The sequence below is a fragment of the Periophthalmus magnuspinnatus genome, chromosome 7 (assembly GCF_009829125.3).
Source record: "Periophthalmus magnuspinnatus isolate fPerMag1 chromosome 7, fPerMag1.2.pri, whole genome shotgun sequence".
In the NCBI taxonomy this organism is placed as follows: Eukaryota; Metazoa; Chordata; class Actinopteri; order Gobiiformes; family Gobiidae; genus Periophthalmus; species Periophthalmus magnuspinnatus.
This window is the reverse complement of record NC_047132.1, coordinates 23507390-23525547: the sequence shown is the minus strand read 5'-3', so window position 1 is coordinate 23525547 and position 18158 is coordinate 23507390. Positions and strand designations below refer to the sequence as shown.

The following is an 18158-nucleotide window of genomic DNA, read 5'->3' as shown; positions in this document are numbered from 1 at the left end:
GAAGAGATAATGATTGCAGTGAAACAAGAGCCTTACTTCAGTTACTTCATTTTGCTTTGTGTCTGAATAAGGAGCTGTTATTAACCTTTGTGTATAGAGTGACTCTTAAATTGTGAATAAGGTTAACATTAGCCTTTATCATCCCCATAGGGAAGTTTGGGCTCTGCATTTAGCCCGTCCTTCAATGTCATAGGAGCAACAGGTAATTTTTTGGATTAATGTGGGAAATCAGAATGCCCAGAGGAATCCCATCCAGACACAGGCAGACACATGCCAACTCTCCAGAGAGAGGCCCGGGCAGGAAGGGAGTTCAACCCGGAGGTTTCATGCTGTGAGGTGAGAGTGCTAACCACTCTGCCACTATGCTGATCGATACATACAACATAATAGCTGGGGATTTGTATTCAGATACAAAATAGGGATGCTCAACTTTTATAGCAATGTATTATAGTATTATTTGTTGCATAACAAACAATTGTTATTATTACTATGTATTGTCTTTCTCTGTACTACTTAAAAGTTGAAAAAAAGTCTATCTACGCATGTGTAAGTTTGTTAAGTTATTATATGTATGCACAATGTTAACTGTTATGTTATAACTTTGTTTCCTCATCAAAAACATACCTGAAGTTGTGTTTTGTTTCATTCACACATGTTTAACACACAAACCCTACAAATTTATGCTGAGTTCTTCTCTCAAACAGAAAACACTCCACCTTGTGATGTCATGTGGTAATACGGGAAGTGTTCAAAGGTGTTTTTAAAGTCCACACACCTTCACTGGAATCATTTGGATAATTTCAAAAAGTAAAACTTAGTTGTTAACTTAAACACTACAGCTTCATGACATCACAAGATAGAACGGAGCATTGTAAGCTTTGCAGATGTAGACAGACTAATAATAAAGCGTTACAGTGAAACAAAACACAACTCCAGTTATGTTTTTGAGGAGGTAACAACGTTGTAAAATAGCTTAAAGCTCACAATATAGGGCCTTTAATTTATTAATGAAGATAGATCTAGTAGGGATTTCTCATTTAGGATGTGTTCAGTTGATTCTCTGCTTGGTCCAGGTTTAATCACAGTTTTGATGTAGTGTCTCTGTAAGAGTGAATGCACCCATAGACTTGAAACAAAGGCAAGACTGAGATTGTGCTGACAGTGGAAGCAAAGGGAATTCTACAGGTGCTGATTTGGCAGGCAAAATTAAGACAAATGAGAAGAAGCGGTGCAAGGTGATTAGAAGATATGGAATGAAAGACATATTTTCTTGGGTCTCTTACAAATTCAGGCCAAAAGCACATTTACTTTATCACACATGCTAAAATAGAAAACAGAACACGAACAACACCATATTTCACCACTGCGCACACCCTGGACCCAATTATCATCTCTTAGTCACAGGCTTTCATCGAACACAAAGCCTGACTTCTTTGTCTGAGAGGATTACTAATGATTTATTTAGCTTTGATTATACAGCAGGCATTATTCCGCAGACAAATGAAAAGCTACAACCGGAGCAGGTCATCAGGGCTATTCCTTTGTAGCCAATGAGAGTGACACAGTTGCGGCAATAGGTATAGCATTGATCCATATGGAAACAATAAGTAATGACACCACATCAAGAACTTTAAACAGAAATATGTGATGTTTAGAATGTTAATGATTTGATAAAAACAACATTTCAGATCAGAGGGCAGGAGGTTTGGAAATAATTCATTAGCCTAATTGCTGAGTGCCTCTATGCTCTTATAAGGTCACCTTGACTGAAGTGCATGAAGAATAATAATGTGATTCCTATTGCCATAAACCATGTCGTTAAGTTGGCAGATGAAATGTGTAATTGGTGTGACAACTAACATGTGAAAGGCAGAACTAATTTCATATACATACGGTCCTATATTGCACAAATAGACTCTTGTGAGCTTTAAACCATGTTATAATGTTGTTACCTTATCAAAAACCTAACCAATACCTGGACTTGTGTTCTGTTTTATTCACACTTGTCTGAGTAACCCTTTATTATTAGTCTGTCTACATCTCCAGTGCTCTGTACCACCTTGTGATGTCATGAAGTGGTAGTTTTCAAGCTACCTTTTACCTTTAGTTCAGTAGAAATCAGCAATTCCGGGGTTGAAATTACCCAGATGATTTTAGTGAAGGTGTATGGAGTTTAAAAGCACAGTGGAGCATTTCCTGTTTTATCACATGACATCACAAGGTGGAACAGAGCGTTTTCTGTTTAAAAGAAGAGCACAGACTAAATACGCAGGGTTTGCTTGTTAAACATGTGTGAGTGAAACAAAACACAATTTCAGGTATATTTTTCATGAGGAAACAACATTATAACAAGTTAGAAAATACTGTAGCACAGGCCCTTTAAGACTGTGATAATGACACCTTACTGATTTGTTGTTTTGTTCAGCTGAGTAAGCCAATCGTATAATGTTGGACAAGCTGAAAATTAGTGTATAAAAGCAGTTATATATCAAGAGAATTGTCTTTTTAAGAACAACCTCCATTGGACATAACTGTGTCAAAATCAGGATTATCTAAAGTCAATACTTGGACTGTGACTGGGTCTAAATCAAAACCAAGACTAAGGTGTAAGCCAGGTTTAGCAATTCATGAGGACTACTTCAAGGGCGCAGTCAGTGGCAATATTTGCATGTTATATATAGTAGTGAAAAAATATTGTGTTTTTTAAAAGTGACACTCTAGAATATGACTTTTATTATTCCTGCTATAAAGAAAAGCATTCAGCCATTTGATCACAGAGGACAGCGTTTGCACATAAACACTGACATGGTTTTATGAACACATCTTGAGCAGATCAAGATGCTGTTTTGAAAAGCCTGGATTGACAAAATAGATAGATGTGATTTGTATAAGAGTGAAGTCATCATGCAAGAAAGACTACGATGACAATGGTGTATCCGATCACCACTCACTGGAGACACACTCATTAACACACAGAAAGCACAAACAAGAGGCTGCAGAGGAGCGTGTGCGAGCGACGTGCAGGGAGTGGCAGGGAAATATATCTCTTAAATGGGTTCTGTCATATTTTTGCTCTTTGCGCTGAATAAATCTAAAGGGGACGCAGGCCTTCCACAGAAGCATGGTAAACTCCCCCAGGTTGGTGATTAGGAAAACAGCTCAGGGCCACAACTTAACACTATAAAGTGGATCCTTCTCTATCATCCACACTCATCTCAACTGAGTAAATAGCTTCCTGTGGGAATTCATTAGATTGCTTTTCACTTGAACCTGAAAGAGCTGCTTGGTTTGGATCACACTGACTACATACAGGCAGGCGAGAGCCTCTTAAGTTCCATTGAAATCCACCCTCTTTGAATGTCCTGTTTTTATGCATTTAGATGCACACAGGGTTAGTCCAAGTCTTCAGCAGCTCTTTTCTCTCTTTTTTATCCCAGCGGCTGTAATCCCATCGGGCAAACTTTGCCAAAGTGACACTCAGCTCCAACTCAGACCCTTAAAGAAGCACTGGGTAACTTTTCAAGATGTGTACACTCTTAAGTACTGTTATGTACCTCAGAAATTTCTCTTTTGAAAGGCAGCACTAAGAAGGGTTTGTTTTTCACATGACAAAAACAAGTTAGTGGAGCATGTGCCCTGTAGCCTAGTATCCAGACTGGTTCTCTTTGTATATTCTATAGAAAATCTCTCAGTCTGGTCACTACCTGCACCACCACCAACTCAACCTTGGTTTATTTCAGTGAAACGTGGGAAATGGAAATGCTCACTAGCTATTTATTATTTAGAACAAAATCAGACTTCTCTCACTTTAGTATAGCTTTTAGTGCTTCCGGAGCATGAGATTGGCAGGTAGATCAGTGTAGCGTCTGCAATGATGTGGTCACTGTATCGGACTGGTGTGGTTAAGAAGGAGCTGAGTCAAAAGGCAAAGCTCTGGATTTATTGCTCGTTCTACATTCCTACCTTCACCTATGGTAATTACCTTTCGGTAATGACCGAAAGGACAAGATCATGGATACAAGAGGTTAAAATGAGTTTCCCATGAAGGGTAGCTGAGTGTTCCCTTAGAGAGGAGGGTGAATAGCTGAGTCATATGGGAGGAGCTTGGATTAGAGTCGTTGCTCCTCCACATTGAGAGGAGCCAGCTGAGGTGGCTCAGCCTCTGTTTCAGATAGCTCCGGGACTCTTCCCCGGGGAGATGGTCTGGGCATGTCTCACTGTGAGGAGACCCTGGGGAGGACTATGTCTGGCCTGGGAATGCCTCTGGATCCCCTGGAGGAGCTGGGGGAAGTGTGTGGAGGGGGAAGTCTGAACATCTCTGCTCTGACTGCTGCCTCCATGGCCCGATACACTGGAAGAAGATGAATACATGTTTCTGTAATGTTAGTCTATTTTTTATGTTTTGTTTTGTTTTAGTTTTATTTTAATTTTATTGTTTTGACATGGATGGACAGTGCGTGTCCCAATTAGCTACAAAAAAACTCTCACCCATTTGAATTCTGGGCAATAAATCCCAGACTTCACATCTTTGCAAAGTATTGGAGAAACTTGTAATCTTGGCCAGGGAATGCACTTTGCCTTCTGATTTTTTTTTTTTTTTTCTTTCTTGATCAATGTGTACCCATTCTCACAGTGCATCTCTGGCAGTGTGCAGTTGTTGTAAGATGGCTAAATGAGAATCAATCTGGAAACTGACATGTAATAACCAATAACAGACCATTTTATTTTAAATTCAAAGTAAAATATAGTTTCTGCTATCATTTATTTGAAGCATGCAATAAAACTGAAATAACACAAAACATACAAAAATCAAGAAGAAAACACAGGTACCTTCTTTGTATACATTTTAGGTCTGCTGCCTGGCCCATGTATATTTCACCACTGTCTATCCTCTGAATTAATGATACAAAGTACTTCTGCCAGACAAAGAGTACTTACAAGTTGAGTCGTAAATAAACCATAGCGATGAATGAACAGAAACTGTGTGTGTGTGTGTGTGTCTCTCTGCCCTTTCCTGTCTGCTTGTTCACACTTTGATGATCCGGCGCATTCAAATTCTTCAACTCACTCTCAAGTCTTTTGGGAACATATTTTACTTCTTTAACTGTAGGAAAAGTGCAGCTCAAGTGCTGAGTCGTCTGAACGTAGAATTTGGAAGGAAGCAGAATCAATTAGCTGAATATGTTTGGAGATGACACACTGCAAAAGACACACTAAACCTCAGAAATATGGCTCTTTGAAGTAGTGCAGTGGAAGTATATGGCAGACAAGTAGAGCACAGCTAAAAAAAGGAGGATTGTGAGCGTGAAGGGAATCTCTCCTACTTTTTATTAGGAGTGAGCAGCTTTTTTAGTGATACTTATGCACTGGTATTCACTGCTGTACAAGGGCTGTTTTTAAAAGGTCTCTGTAGGATGCGTTCACACTTGAGCCTGCAAAACACCAACATTTTAGACTAACCTGCACTGGACTAAACTTGGACTAGACATCACTAGAACAAGATCAAACCAAGTCTACATCAGTGTTAAACAGGAGAAGTGTATATGCACCCTTAAAGTCATACACAATATTTAAATATATTTCTATTGAAGCTTTTTTTCATGCCATAATAACAGTGAAAGCAGGTTTTGTTTTAATATCACTAATAAGAAAATAAGGCTAGGGGTATATGAAATAATCCTATCTGGGACTCGTGCTCTTTTACCTGACCTGACATCAGATAAACCTTGAAAGGGGGAAATGATGCCACGCCATGATGACATAATAACATGTGCGTGCAGTGGGCAGACGCGCAGCTGAGACGCGAGAGCAGCTGGTCTGGACTCTGCGCGCGTAATGACCTTTTGTCTGGCGGCGGTCAGGTACGAGCTCTGGAACAAGGGGGCGGGGCCTGGAGAGAAGTCGCCTCATCCCGGGCTCCCTTCACAGCGTCCGGGACAACAACTGGCTCTGCGCGAGAGGAGGAGGAGGAGGACTCCGTTTGGTACATCCTTTCTTTCTTTCTTTCTCCGCTTCTCACAGTTGCTACGCGCAGACTACACTACACTACACACTCATATGTAGTAAATAAAGAAGACGAGGACGCACTGTTTGGCTCGGAACGTGAACGCTTTCCCCCGTTTTCTACAAGGATGATAGAGTCCTGCTGACACCACGGAGAGGTACACGCTCAGACCGGGAATGGCTGTGGACGGTAAGCGCGCGTTTATCCACGTCCTGTTTGGAGCGTTTTTGTATCTCATTGTAAAGTATTATCAACCGAAATCTACTTATGTCTCCCTTACTTTCATCTAATCTAATCTGATAGACATCGTCAGTTTTAATAGTTTATGTTTGGGCCACTTCAAAAGGCTTTAAGTCACATTTTTTGCCTTCATGATGCAAATCTTGTGCTGTGCGTTACAGAGCACTTTGAAGTAGATCTCTTTGTGCGCCACCTGCCTTGCCTGTCACTATAATTCAGGTTTCTGCGTTTGTACTGTAGCTTAAACAAAACATTAAGACCATGTGACTAGCAGGGTAACATTTGTGCGTAAAATGAAAGGATTAGCAGTTGTTTTCATTTCAGTTTTCAACTCATGCCTCCCCCTTTGAAGCACTTTTCATTTTTTCAACATTGTTTACTCAGGTTTAGGCTACTTAAGGTCTGTGACATCTTATTTAATAAATGGCTGTAGGGACAAAGCTCATAAGCAGTTAATACATCATGTTATTTGGGAAGTGTGCCAAGTAAGGCATTGTGAATGTTTTGCCCTTTCATTTTGGCATGATGGTGCAACAGCTTCAGGCAGACTAACTTACCCTAATCAGGGCTAGTTTCTTCTCAAGGGCAATAATATGTGTGAGAGCGTCTGTGTGCTAGTTGTTTTTTGTCAGTCAGCTATTTACTTTGACTCAGGAAGGATGGCTGCAGGTAGGACACTTCGTATGCATATGAGCCTTATACTGACACACTGGACTATCTATAATTAATCCATAGTTTACTTAAGCATCATTAATTTACTGTCTGCTGCCTCGAGTGCTGTTGTAAGATACTCCACTCTTTTAAGAATGGCTGAAGCTCTATTCAAACTGTGCACAGTCAAATTACAGGGGGAGATTTTGTATGACAATGTGCATAATAATTATTTCTTCTTGATTAGGTCTCCTGCCAACATAATTAAAAATAATAGCTGGAACATCTGTATGGTATCAGCTAAAAAAACATACTTAAAGTGTCTTAGGTCAAATAAACAAACACATGTAGAAAAAGGCATAAAATATCATAGAGATTAGCTGCACATAATAACCAACATAAATATTAAACTTCATTCTAGTAGCGCTGGAACTAACGATTTTAGAGGTCAGCTAGTCAGCAATGATTTTTATTTTACATCACTGCATATTTTAAAATACATTTTCAGCCAAATTAAAGTTGAAATATGATGATTGAAGGCTAAATAGAACATATTTACAAAAAAAAGTGTGTTATTGATGGATAAAATAGTTGGTCTTTGTTATAAAAAGTCTTTTTGTATATGTTTTAGTGTCCAGATTACCATGATCAAAATAAAATTACAATGTTTTTATTAGTTTATGATTATTTTTGATGAATTGCTGCAGCTCTACATTATAAACAAATAGCACTGAGTGGGCTATATGAGTGAAAGTGGACCAAAACGTTTGTTGAAAAGGATCCACCAGCTGCTGCATGTAATTGTAGACTGACCGTCAGCGTACATGCCCATCTTAATAGTCCAGTTGACTTTGCATTGATTTTGAGTTCAATCCCAGAGTAACATTATGCAGTGAGCTGTCGGTTTCAGCCCGGTGACACTCAATTACAATGGGTGACTCGAATTTTAAACACTGTTGAAAACCTTGTCTCATCTTCATGTAAATTGCTTGAAGAATTACAATTTCTCTCTCTTTGGATTGCTACATGGCCATTTTGGTTTATAATTATGCTCAGCTCATGTTTGGCTATTCACTGTGGCTGAAATTCATCAAATGTTTGCTTTAATCGGCCGGGGCATCTGGCTTCATTGTTGTGTGTGAGATAAGCAGCCGCGCAATAAGCGACGCTACGTAGACAGATGCAATGTCCAGGCCACAGAAGACGGGATTTTTATTCAGAGGATGATGGAGAGAGGAGATGTGCGATTCCTTTCAAACGTGAAGCAAATCTTCAAATTTCAAAAAGAAGTGGGAGCATAGAGATGAAAGTAGTGGTCCTGGTCCTGTTTAAACAAGTAAGTATATATCTGTCCATAAGTGAATAGAAGACAGATAGGAATGAGCTAATGGGGTTTTTGGCGCAGCCCAATAACGATATACAGACAATATTATCTAAATTCAATGTAATGTAATGAAATGAAATGTGTTTATTAGACAAATGTGAAATGTGCTGTACTTTGCATCCTAATTTTGATGCATGTATTATTGTTTTCATTAAAATTTTTAATTAGCATTTTTTATTGTAAACTGTTTTGCATCAGTCTGACACTAAATAAGTTCTATAGGGACAAAGCTGTTTTAAAGCCTCCCAGAGAATCGGTGCAGTGTTGACTTGTTGGTGCAAATGAACATAGAACATTTTACACAAATCAATCTGTGTGATTTCAGATTTTAGTGGCAAAACTTTTCTCAAATTCTCCATTGAAATTAAAGTGATTCACCACAAAGAAAGCGCAGTTTGATCACATTAACGGGAAAAGTGCGTGGGGCGGAATAAGGTCAATAGGCCTTTTTTTGCCCATACACATCTAAAAACATCATATTCACTTGCTTTTAGCTTCTAAAACTAGTTTCATACGTGACCACTGATCATTATTACTATTTTTTTTTTACACCAATATTCCTCCAATATAACCTTGGGGGACCAAGCCTTCACAGCCGCCGCCCCCACCCTCTGGAAATCACTCCCACAACCCATCTGCAACTCGGACTCATTGCAGTACTTCAACTCAAAAATAAAAACTCAACTATTCCCCCATGATGTTCACTGTCATCTCCTATTGTCGCTCCTATTGATTGTAAAGAGTCTTTGAGTGTCCGAAAAAGCGCTATAAAAGTCTGATGTATTATTATTATTTTTAGAGATCAACCGATATGTGTTTTTTCATGACCGATGCTGATTGTTTGGAATCCAGAGCAACTGATGGGTCATAAACTTTGCCAATATTTTTGTACGATATGCGGCGCCGACTTTGATTATTTTCCCCAAATTCTATTGTTTAAATTTACTACAAACTCCCCCCAAGCCCTTTTTTTTACCACAAACCTAAAAGAGAGCTGTGTAGTCATGTTTTGTGCAGTTATGTCTTCATATTAAAGTGTTAATATAAAGCTTTGCCTGTATTCTTTAGGCTGCCGATATGCTAAAAAGCCCAAATATCACCCCTGTACTGTATATCAACCAACTAATACATCAGTCTGTCTCTAAATATATTCATTTACAGTTATTATAAAACTGCATTTCAGACTACACAACAGGAGCATTTGAATTTTCCACTATTACACATTTGCAAATGGAAGTAAACATTTCCAAAATAGTTTCTTACGCGACCCTTACAATGTGCACGGAAACACTGTGATGACTGCTCAGCTATTGGGAGCAGCGTGGTTCATCCGGTATTCACTTGACAAGGCTGCGTGGGGTCGCCCTGCTGCGGAGCCAGGCCTGACCACACTCAGCAGGCAGCCAATCCAGTGGAGCCACACAGAGAGCAAGGGTGGCTTTCATACAGCTATAAAGCAGTGTGACCGCTGGACAGAATCCACACACTTACATTCACACACACAGGTTGGGTTTTCATGCTTCTTCGGGACGTTACATAGGCAGACATTGATTTCCTGGACACTGATGCTAACTTTAACCTCAATTACGATAAATTTAACCCAAGCCCTATGACCAATCTGAACTTAAATTAAAAAAATAAATAAATAAAGGAATTATGTCATGGGGGTAGAAATGGGAAACATATTGAAACACGGATAACATCGCCGTTGTTGTTTTAAACAGTTTATTGTCTGTAATTAAAGCTGTTAAAATGACAACAGAAAGTGCTGATTAAAAAGAAACGTCTATGTAATCTTCCAAACTAGTCGATGAAGTGATATTTCAGCGGTTTTATGGTTAATAAAAGACATTTACAGGCATGTTTTGGCAGCTGATGCATTGTTAAAATATATGAACTGTACATCATTATCTATATAATCCCATAACATTTTGGGAGTTTCATTTTTATCATTTGCCCACCTTTTCATTGGGGACTTGATTTTTGCCTTTATGCAGTACGTCATTTACGCCATTCTCCCTCAACTCAACGTGTATATAGATTTTAAGTCCCCGCAATGTGATGAATCCTCGCCAATACACGCTCACATATATGCACACACAACACATATCGCAAAGAGGAGCACCCAGCCATGCTTACAATCGACCTGTCAGGGCTATTCCGAGACAAGAGCAATGCTGGACCAAAGAAAGAGGACTCATGTTTATGTAGCTCTGTGTTTTAGCCTGTGGGCTGACCTGTCACTGTCTGCTCCGTGGACACTCGATGTACTGTGTGCGTGGGTCTTCTGTAAGCTATCATTACTTCTGCCAACGAGGGAGTTTTGCTAGTCTCAGTTTCTCACAAGAAAATGGTACGAATGATTGATTTTTATTGTATTTTAAGGACACAATAATACAACTTTAAATAGTACTAGATGTTGTTATTTTTAAATATAACCAATCAGGTCTGTACTTCCATTTAAATTTCAATTTTTGTCTCCCATGACCAAGATCGACAGCTTAGGTTGCTGAACACTTTTTACCCAAGTCAAATTACTGGGGTGAATAAAACATGAACGCACAACCTCTGCTTGTCAAAACACACAGTCACAAATAACTTACAAACTGCTGGTTCTGGTCTTAGCATTTGTTCCCTTCCCAGCTCTTGTAAATGGCATGCAGGTTTCTTTTCCCGAATGCTTGTTAAACCCAATCCAAACAAGGCAATCTGTCAGAGGTGTTGTAATTATCTCTGTGAGTCGTCAAACAAAATTTCACTTACAACTGGTGTGTTTACTCAGACTGTGGGAGGCTGTTTAACTACGTTCTCCACATGTTTCCTTTACGTGGGTTATCCGAACCAACAGTCTATCAAGAGCGGTGGAAGTACATAAGTGTATTGTTTGTGCATTTCAGTTTTTATTGATGTCCAAGCTCCAGAGCTAAGAGACATTTTGATGTTTGCAGACTTTGCTTTGCGATTTGCTAATTACATCATACAAAATGTGAACAACATGTTTATCTGGTGCTCCTCCTTTGCCTTTGCTCCTCCTTCTACCTGGCTGCTTCCATTGTGCATAAGTCATGATGAACTGATAACATTTCATTTCACCCACGAGTCTAAAAGAGATTGATTAACCTTGTCCCTAAATATAAATACTCCAACTATGATATTCTGATGCTGCTGTGGTATATATTTTCTACCTCTAAGTATTTTATTTTTTAAGCATATCTTTTTAAACTTTGTGCATGCCCTTATTTGTATTTATTCAGTGTGTTTTTGTGTTGCACTTTATCACTGAAGTCAGTTTCTAGTTTGTGAGCTGTGTTTACTGACGATGGCAATAAAAGTCTGCTGATTCTGATGGGTTTTTCCTGGCTAATGCCGACACCGATTATTTAAAATACAGAACAACCAATAGCCAATAAGCTCTGCCGTTATTTGTCCCTCAAATCTCTGCATATTTAAGTGTTAATATAAAGCTTTGTACATAATTTTAGTCTGCAGATTGACCAAAACAAAATATCGACCTATGCTGGACATTTACGACCGATAGACAATGCGCTGCAAAGTCCAAATATCGGCTCAATATATTGATCAGTTAATATATGTCTAATCCAGGGTGTACCCGGCAAAACCCTTTAGTTATAGTTACTGGGATCAGCTCCACTCTCCACTCCCCCCATTTGGTAAACAACTTTTAAATGGATGCTTTGTTGTGTCTTGCATAGTTCTCCGAAACAAGGCCAGTAGTCCAGCTAGTGTGGCCTAGTTTAGCTTCCCTTGCAGTTTGTGTTTATGTACTGGTGTGTGAAGAGAGGGGAGAAGGGTGTTATCTTTTTGCACACACACTGTTGTTGTGGTGTTGCTGGCTGAAGTACCTCCATTTGGTTACCCATCCAAATGTGTTTTCTTTACTTTTGAGCATCTGCACTCAAGTCAGATGGTAAGAGCGTGTTAACCCTTGCGTTGGCTTAACACCGCAGGGGGTGTGCTGATTTTATGGGTCTGGCCATGTCAAAAACCCAAGCCTGCTGTTAACCTCTTTGGCATGTCCATTATCATCCACTTTGCCCACAGCAGGGAGCACGTCACTGGGTATAATTCTCCCAGAATCCCTCTGAACGGTCATAAAGTCCTCCGGGCAGCCATTACAGTCTGTGTGATCCCCGTCCACAGCTGCACCTGGTATAAGCCTGGATTTACACGCTCAACCAGAGGGATAAAGAGAGTGGACTCAGACTGTAGATTGACATTATGATCTGGGGCAAAGGTTAGCTTCTTTCATATTTCTTTTCAAATTTTTTCCATCTGTTTTATTTAAACAGTAGAATAGATGGTCTTCTTTCTTCTTAAGAGGTGGTACTGCAGTTTGTATGTTAGGGTTTTGATCTTATTTTCACATTTATTTAGTTTTAACTGCTAACACATGACATTTATATCAAAATGTTACCTTTTAGTCTATTGAAAACAGGGTATTATCACGTTTTATTAGTTTCACTTTCATTTTTGGCACTCTGAGTCCCCTCTCCCTTTGCTATCCGCGCTGTCTTCCCCTTCAGAGCACTATCACAACACAATCAGTGTGCATCCTGCTAATGAAACTACAACACATTGCCTCAGGTTTGGCAAGTTGTTGTGTACAGTTTTGTATCCTGCTTTTGTATATTTATGGAGAATTGAGTGGGAGCATGAATGATGTATGCTTGTGGGCTGAGCATTGGACAGAATTTTTATAACTAACCATAAGGAGACTTCGAATAAGTCCCAGGAGAGATTGCCAAATTAATTAAACATCCATGGATGACATCTAAAACATCTTCAGGCATGTTTTTAATAAAGGATTATAGTACTAACATGGTAGAAAGCAAAAAAAAAAAAAAAAAAAAAAAAAAGAGATCGATTTTGCATAATACCCCTGCTTTAATTTAGTTCACTTGCAACATTGAATCACAATACAGCAAAACATTTATCAGGATTATATTACATTATGTGCTCCCATTCGTCTTAATAATTACTTACTAACTATAAAGGCTTTGTTTTCATAGAAATAGTTTTAGGGCTTTTTAGTAAAGTTGAGCTGAGTTCTTATCTCAAACGGGAAACACTCTGTTCCACCTTGTGATGTCATGTGGTAATACAGGAAGTGCTCCAGTGTGTTTTCACTAGAATTATTTGGATGATTTCTGCCCTGGAATTGCCAATCTCTACTGAACTAAAGGTAAACGGTAGCTGTTAACTTGAAAACTACCACTACACAACATCACAAGGTGGAACAGAGCATTTTGAGCTTTGTAAATGTAGACAGACAAATACCAAAGGATTATTCAAATGTGTGTGAATGAAACATAACTCAGGGTATGTTTATTCTAACATGACTAAAAGCGCAAAAGTTTAAATTTTGCACAATATAGAACCTTTAATAACTGGTCCTGATGTGGCATTATAAGGGAAAAATAATTTGAATATTAGGTAAGAATCAACCCTATTCCCAAAAGCAAGCAAACTTTAACAGACCCAAATCACTTCGGTTACTTGTCTAATGTTGACATCAAGTGGTCCTCTCTGATCTAATCTCCCACCCACTTTGACCTTTGAACTTAAGAGTGAGGCCTGTCGGAGAATGATCCATCGGATAAAATCTGTCCTCCTCTGTTGCGTGCTTTTCCGATAAGTGCTGAGAGCAAGACAGGACGTCCTGGATGAATCTGCAGTAGATTAGCAAGAGCAAAGAGGGCATTTTATGTTGTGCACTTTACAGGCGTCACACTCCGACTACCCCATCCCATTTGCCCTCAGCGCTAACCTTGCATCCCTATAATATTTCTTTTGTGTTCCAGGTCGGCCTTCGTTCTACCCCTCCTTTACTTTTTTGAATTAAGAGTGTGCACAAAACCATATCCAATTTTGTTCCTTAATTAGCCATTCACGTAGGGAGCGGGATCAAGGCGAAACGGTTGGAGGACGATTGAGATGGGTGGCGTAGAGGATGTAATTTTTTGTGGTTTGTGCTAATTAGGCTTAATTTCATACAGAGGCCGTATCCCTCGTTTATCGTAGCGTCGTTAGTTACACATTAATCCTCGTAAACTCTGTCAGTATCTTCACATCTCACACAATTGAATCAACAGCCTTTGTAATGCTTCAGTGCTACGTCTTTATATGACATTGTTATATTGTAACATTAATAATGGGCGGGACAGACTCAAAGTGAAGATTTTGTTGTTAATGTGTTGGCGGTAGGGGTGGGCCATATTGACAAAAATGTATATAACTTTTATTTATTCTTTTAAGTATCAAAAATATAACTTTATAACCTTATTTTGTTCAAATCAACTCTTTTTCAGCCATTTTTAAATTATAAACAGTATTAAAATTTTGCATATATTGCCCATATATTCCAAACAACATCAGTGAATCTATTTTTTAAATATTTTTTGCCCAAAATTTGCCTTGAGTTGCGATATATCAGTGTCTTTCATACCATAATCAGCCTTCAAAGTTCAAGCTTGCTTTAAACCATGTTATAATGTTACCACCAGCGCAAAAACATACCTGAAGTTGTGTTTTGTTCATTCACACATTTGAGTCTTTATTATTAGTCTGTCTACATCTCCAAAGCTCAAAATGCTCTGTTCCACCTTGTGATGTCATGAAGCGGTGGTTTTCAAGTTTACATCTACCTTTTACCTTTTGTTCAGTAGAGACCGGCAATTCCAGGGCTGAAATCATCCAAATGATTCTAGTGAAAATGTATGGAGTTTAAAAACGCAGTGGAGCACTTCCTGTATTACCAGTTGGCATGAGTCTTTTCTGTTTGAGGTATGCAAGGTTTGTGCGTTAAACATGGTTCGCTAAAACAAAACACAACTCCAGGTCTGTTTTTGATGAGAAAACAACATTATAACATAGACATCGCGATTTGTAACATTATGGAAGTATGTAAACGCTTGTCTATGGTCACAACATCATGCTGTTGCTTTAAGTTTCATTGTTGTTACTTGCCTTCGTGTCTTGCCAGTCATCCAGATGACTTTGAGCACACTTTTCAAGGAGACCCCTCCACTGGTCGCTCCCTTTAGACCCAGCTACACAAACAGTCTAATTAAGAGTGGCCTTGTGCGATAGCTAAGCCGGGTGTGCTCTGTTAACAAGTGGACATGCCCCTCCCTCCCTGTGTGTGGGGTCACTGAAGCCCAGGCTACAGATTGCCCATTACACCAATTGGCTAATGGCTTCATCGGCCCCCCTAACAAGGCAGATATCCTCACGCACTGAACAGCCACGGTCACGTCTGGCCACTCCACAAGCAATTACACCAGCAGTTCGATCTGCGCTGGGAGTCGTCACATTGTACATTTGCATTAGATATATGTGTGTATAGAGAGAAAAGTTGCCTCAAAATGGAGCGGTTTCAAAATGACGTTAAAGTGGTATCCATCTTAATTGTCTCCTTTTTTTCCTTTTATGGCACAGCAGAAGTGAGTAAGCACAAGTAGCAGTGATGACAATTAGGAGTGAGTAGTAGTAGTAGTAGTAGTAGTAGTAGTAGTAGTAGTAGATGTAGTAGTAATGAGGTGATCCAGGTCAACTAAAGTCTCAAGGCACCAGTGTACGTCTTGCGTTGGTCATAAACCTGGGTAAGACCAAAGAGAATGTGGAAGGGCATCTGACACTGGCACAAAGGAGGCAGTGGCCCAACTCACTGTACCTTTCTAAAATCTCTGAAACATATTTTTCTGTTTCACTGGGGATGAATGACTTGCCCATGTTCCAAATAATCTTGCAGCATTTATAACGCCCACGAGTAGTGATATGTTGATACTAATGTGAACTGCATGGTGTGATATTCCCTGACTTTCATATTTCTCAACAACAGTAGAAGAAGTAAGTTAAGTAAAGTACAGATAGTAGAGCAACAAAATGCTCAAGTAAAAATACACGTGTCACATAAAAAAATACTAAGTAAAAGTATTAAAGTACTTTAAATGTAAAATACTTGTACTAGTACTTTAAATTTAAAATACTTGAAGTACATCTAAAAATGTGCTTACAGAGTAAAAAGTAAATGTATTTTACGCAGATTTTGAGCTCTTATAAGGCTTCAAATATAGCAGTGTTGAATTGATTTGAACTGAATTTGGTTCAACAGAAACAACTGAATCGAAAACTGCTCAAAATATTATCATGTTTAAAATAAACCCTCAGCCTTTTCAGCAGATGTCAAAGAAGAATAAAAAATATTTTTGCTTTTCAGTCCTGTTTAAAAATGTAGTGGAGCAAAACTAAAAGGTATCCACTTAAAAATGTACCCAAGTAAGGTACAGATACCTTCATTTTATATTGAAGTACAGTACTTTACTACTTTTACTTTGTTACATTCCACCACTGTTCCTCAAATAAGTGAAAGTTAAAGTGTCTGTACATTCTTGATTTCCATGTAATTGAGCAAAATATTTTTTCCCCGAGTACCAATATATTGTAAAATCAGTATAAAAATGAGGACTCTCTGCATCAATTTATCTTAAACATTTTATTGTCTGAGAATCAGGAAGTACGCTGTTAGAATGCTACTTGTTTTTAGCAAACTGTTTAAAATGAAGCGGTTATTATAATTTATTTATTTTTTATCCAACAACAGAAAGCATGATAACAGCGTCTATGTCTGCTGGGTATAATTGATTTGAAATGAGTCTCAAAAGAAGCCATCAGTGAATAAGGACATGCTCTCTGCCATTAGGGACGCTGTAGTGGCCCAATAAATGTAACTTTTATTAACCAGAAGAGCCTTTTTGTGTAATTTACTTATGTTCTATATTAATATTAAAAGCCTTAAGAGCCCTGTTTGTTTTAGTCTCTCCCACTAAAAGAAAGTGCTGTTTGGGACTAGTCACGTGCCTTGAGTTGGAATTGTTTTGTGCCAGTGTAAATCCTCAGCCCTGTGATTTTCCTCTGTGTGTCATAAAGTTTGCAGATTGCATGCTCTTCAGTATAATCGCATTTTTCATCCGAGGCACAAATGGGAGAAGGCTGTTTTGATTTTGGTTTGTGTCACGACAGCAGCTGCTCTGAGGCTGCAGGACGGGCCTTTTAACCTACATGTATCACTACTTCCACTGCTCCCTTTGACTTCATTTTCAGTGACTTTGGAGCATGCTGTTCCTTTTCATCATATTTTATTCTACTTAAGAGTAAGCTTTCCTCTAAGGATGGTCTTGTATCTCAAAAAATAATGCAACTTTGGCTTTCTTTTTTTTATGGTTAGAACTTTACCATTGTGATACAGTGCTGAGTCCGCAGGGTTTTACCAAAAATACACCCAGACCCAAAGAGACCACTTAGACACTCTTTTTTATGGGTGCCCTTTTCAAAATACAGAAAAAATACAAACAAAAAACAAACAAAACATATAAGAATACATATATAAGTCAATTTAAAACATCAACATCAACTGCAGGTGTCAGTGCAGATGTTTGTTACCAGATTATTAAATTGCATTTGTGGCACCAAAGTATCAAATTTTTCTTGTCCTTGAAATACATTCCATTTTTGAGAAGCAAAACAGCCAAAAGCGCTTTCTCCCCATCTCAGTTGTAGTGCGGCCAGCCCTTAGACTTATACAGTCATGTGATCTTGTATTAAATGTTCCCCTATCAATGATTAACAAGCAAGTGAGATATTCAGGCAGATATGAAGTAGTCCCTAATTCATTCAGATATTCAATTTGTAATATCTTCCAACGCAAGACAGGACCGAAATTTGCCTCAAGGGGTCTGCGAAGAAACATTTATCCCTGTAAGCCATCGTAAGCCATTTCTGACAGTTGCTTTCACGGCATCCCCTGTTGTTTCGCTAGCGCATTTGTTGTGTAGTGACATATTTCTGATCATGGGCATA

At 38.8% G+C, this 18158-nt stretch overlaps 1 protein-coding gene across 1 annotated transcript in view; it reads left to right on the top strand.

Annotated features, from left to right (window-relative positions):
* Positions 1–5933: 5933 nt before the first annotated feature.
* samd10b (sterile alpha motif domain containing 10b) overlaps positions 5934–18158 on the top strand; it is a 57044-nt gene continuing 44819 nt past the window's right edge. Inside the window, exon 1 of the mRNA XM_033969794.2 lies at positions 5934–6193. Coding sequence (XP_033825685.1) covers positions 6181–6193 — 13 coding nt within the window. The 5' untranslated portion in view covers positions 5934–6180. The remainder of the gene's footprint in view (positions 6194–18158) is intronic.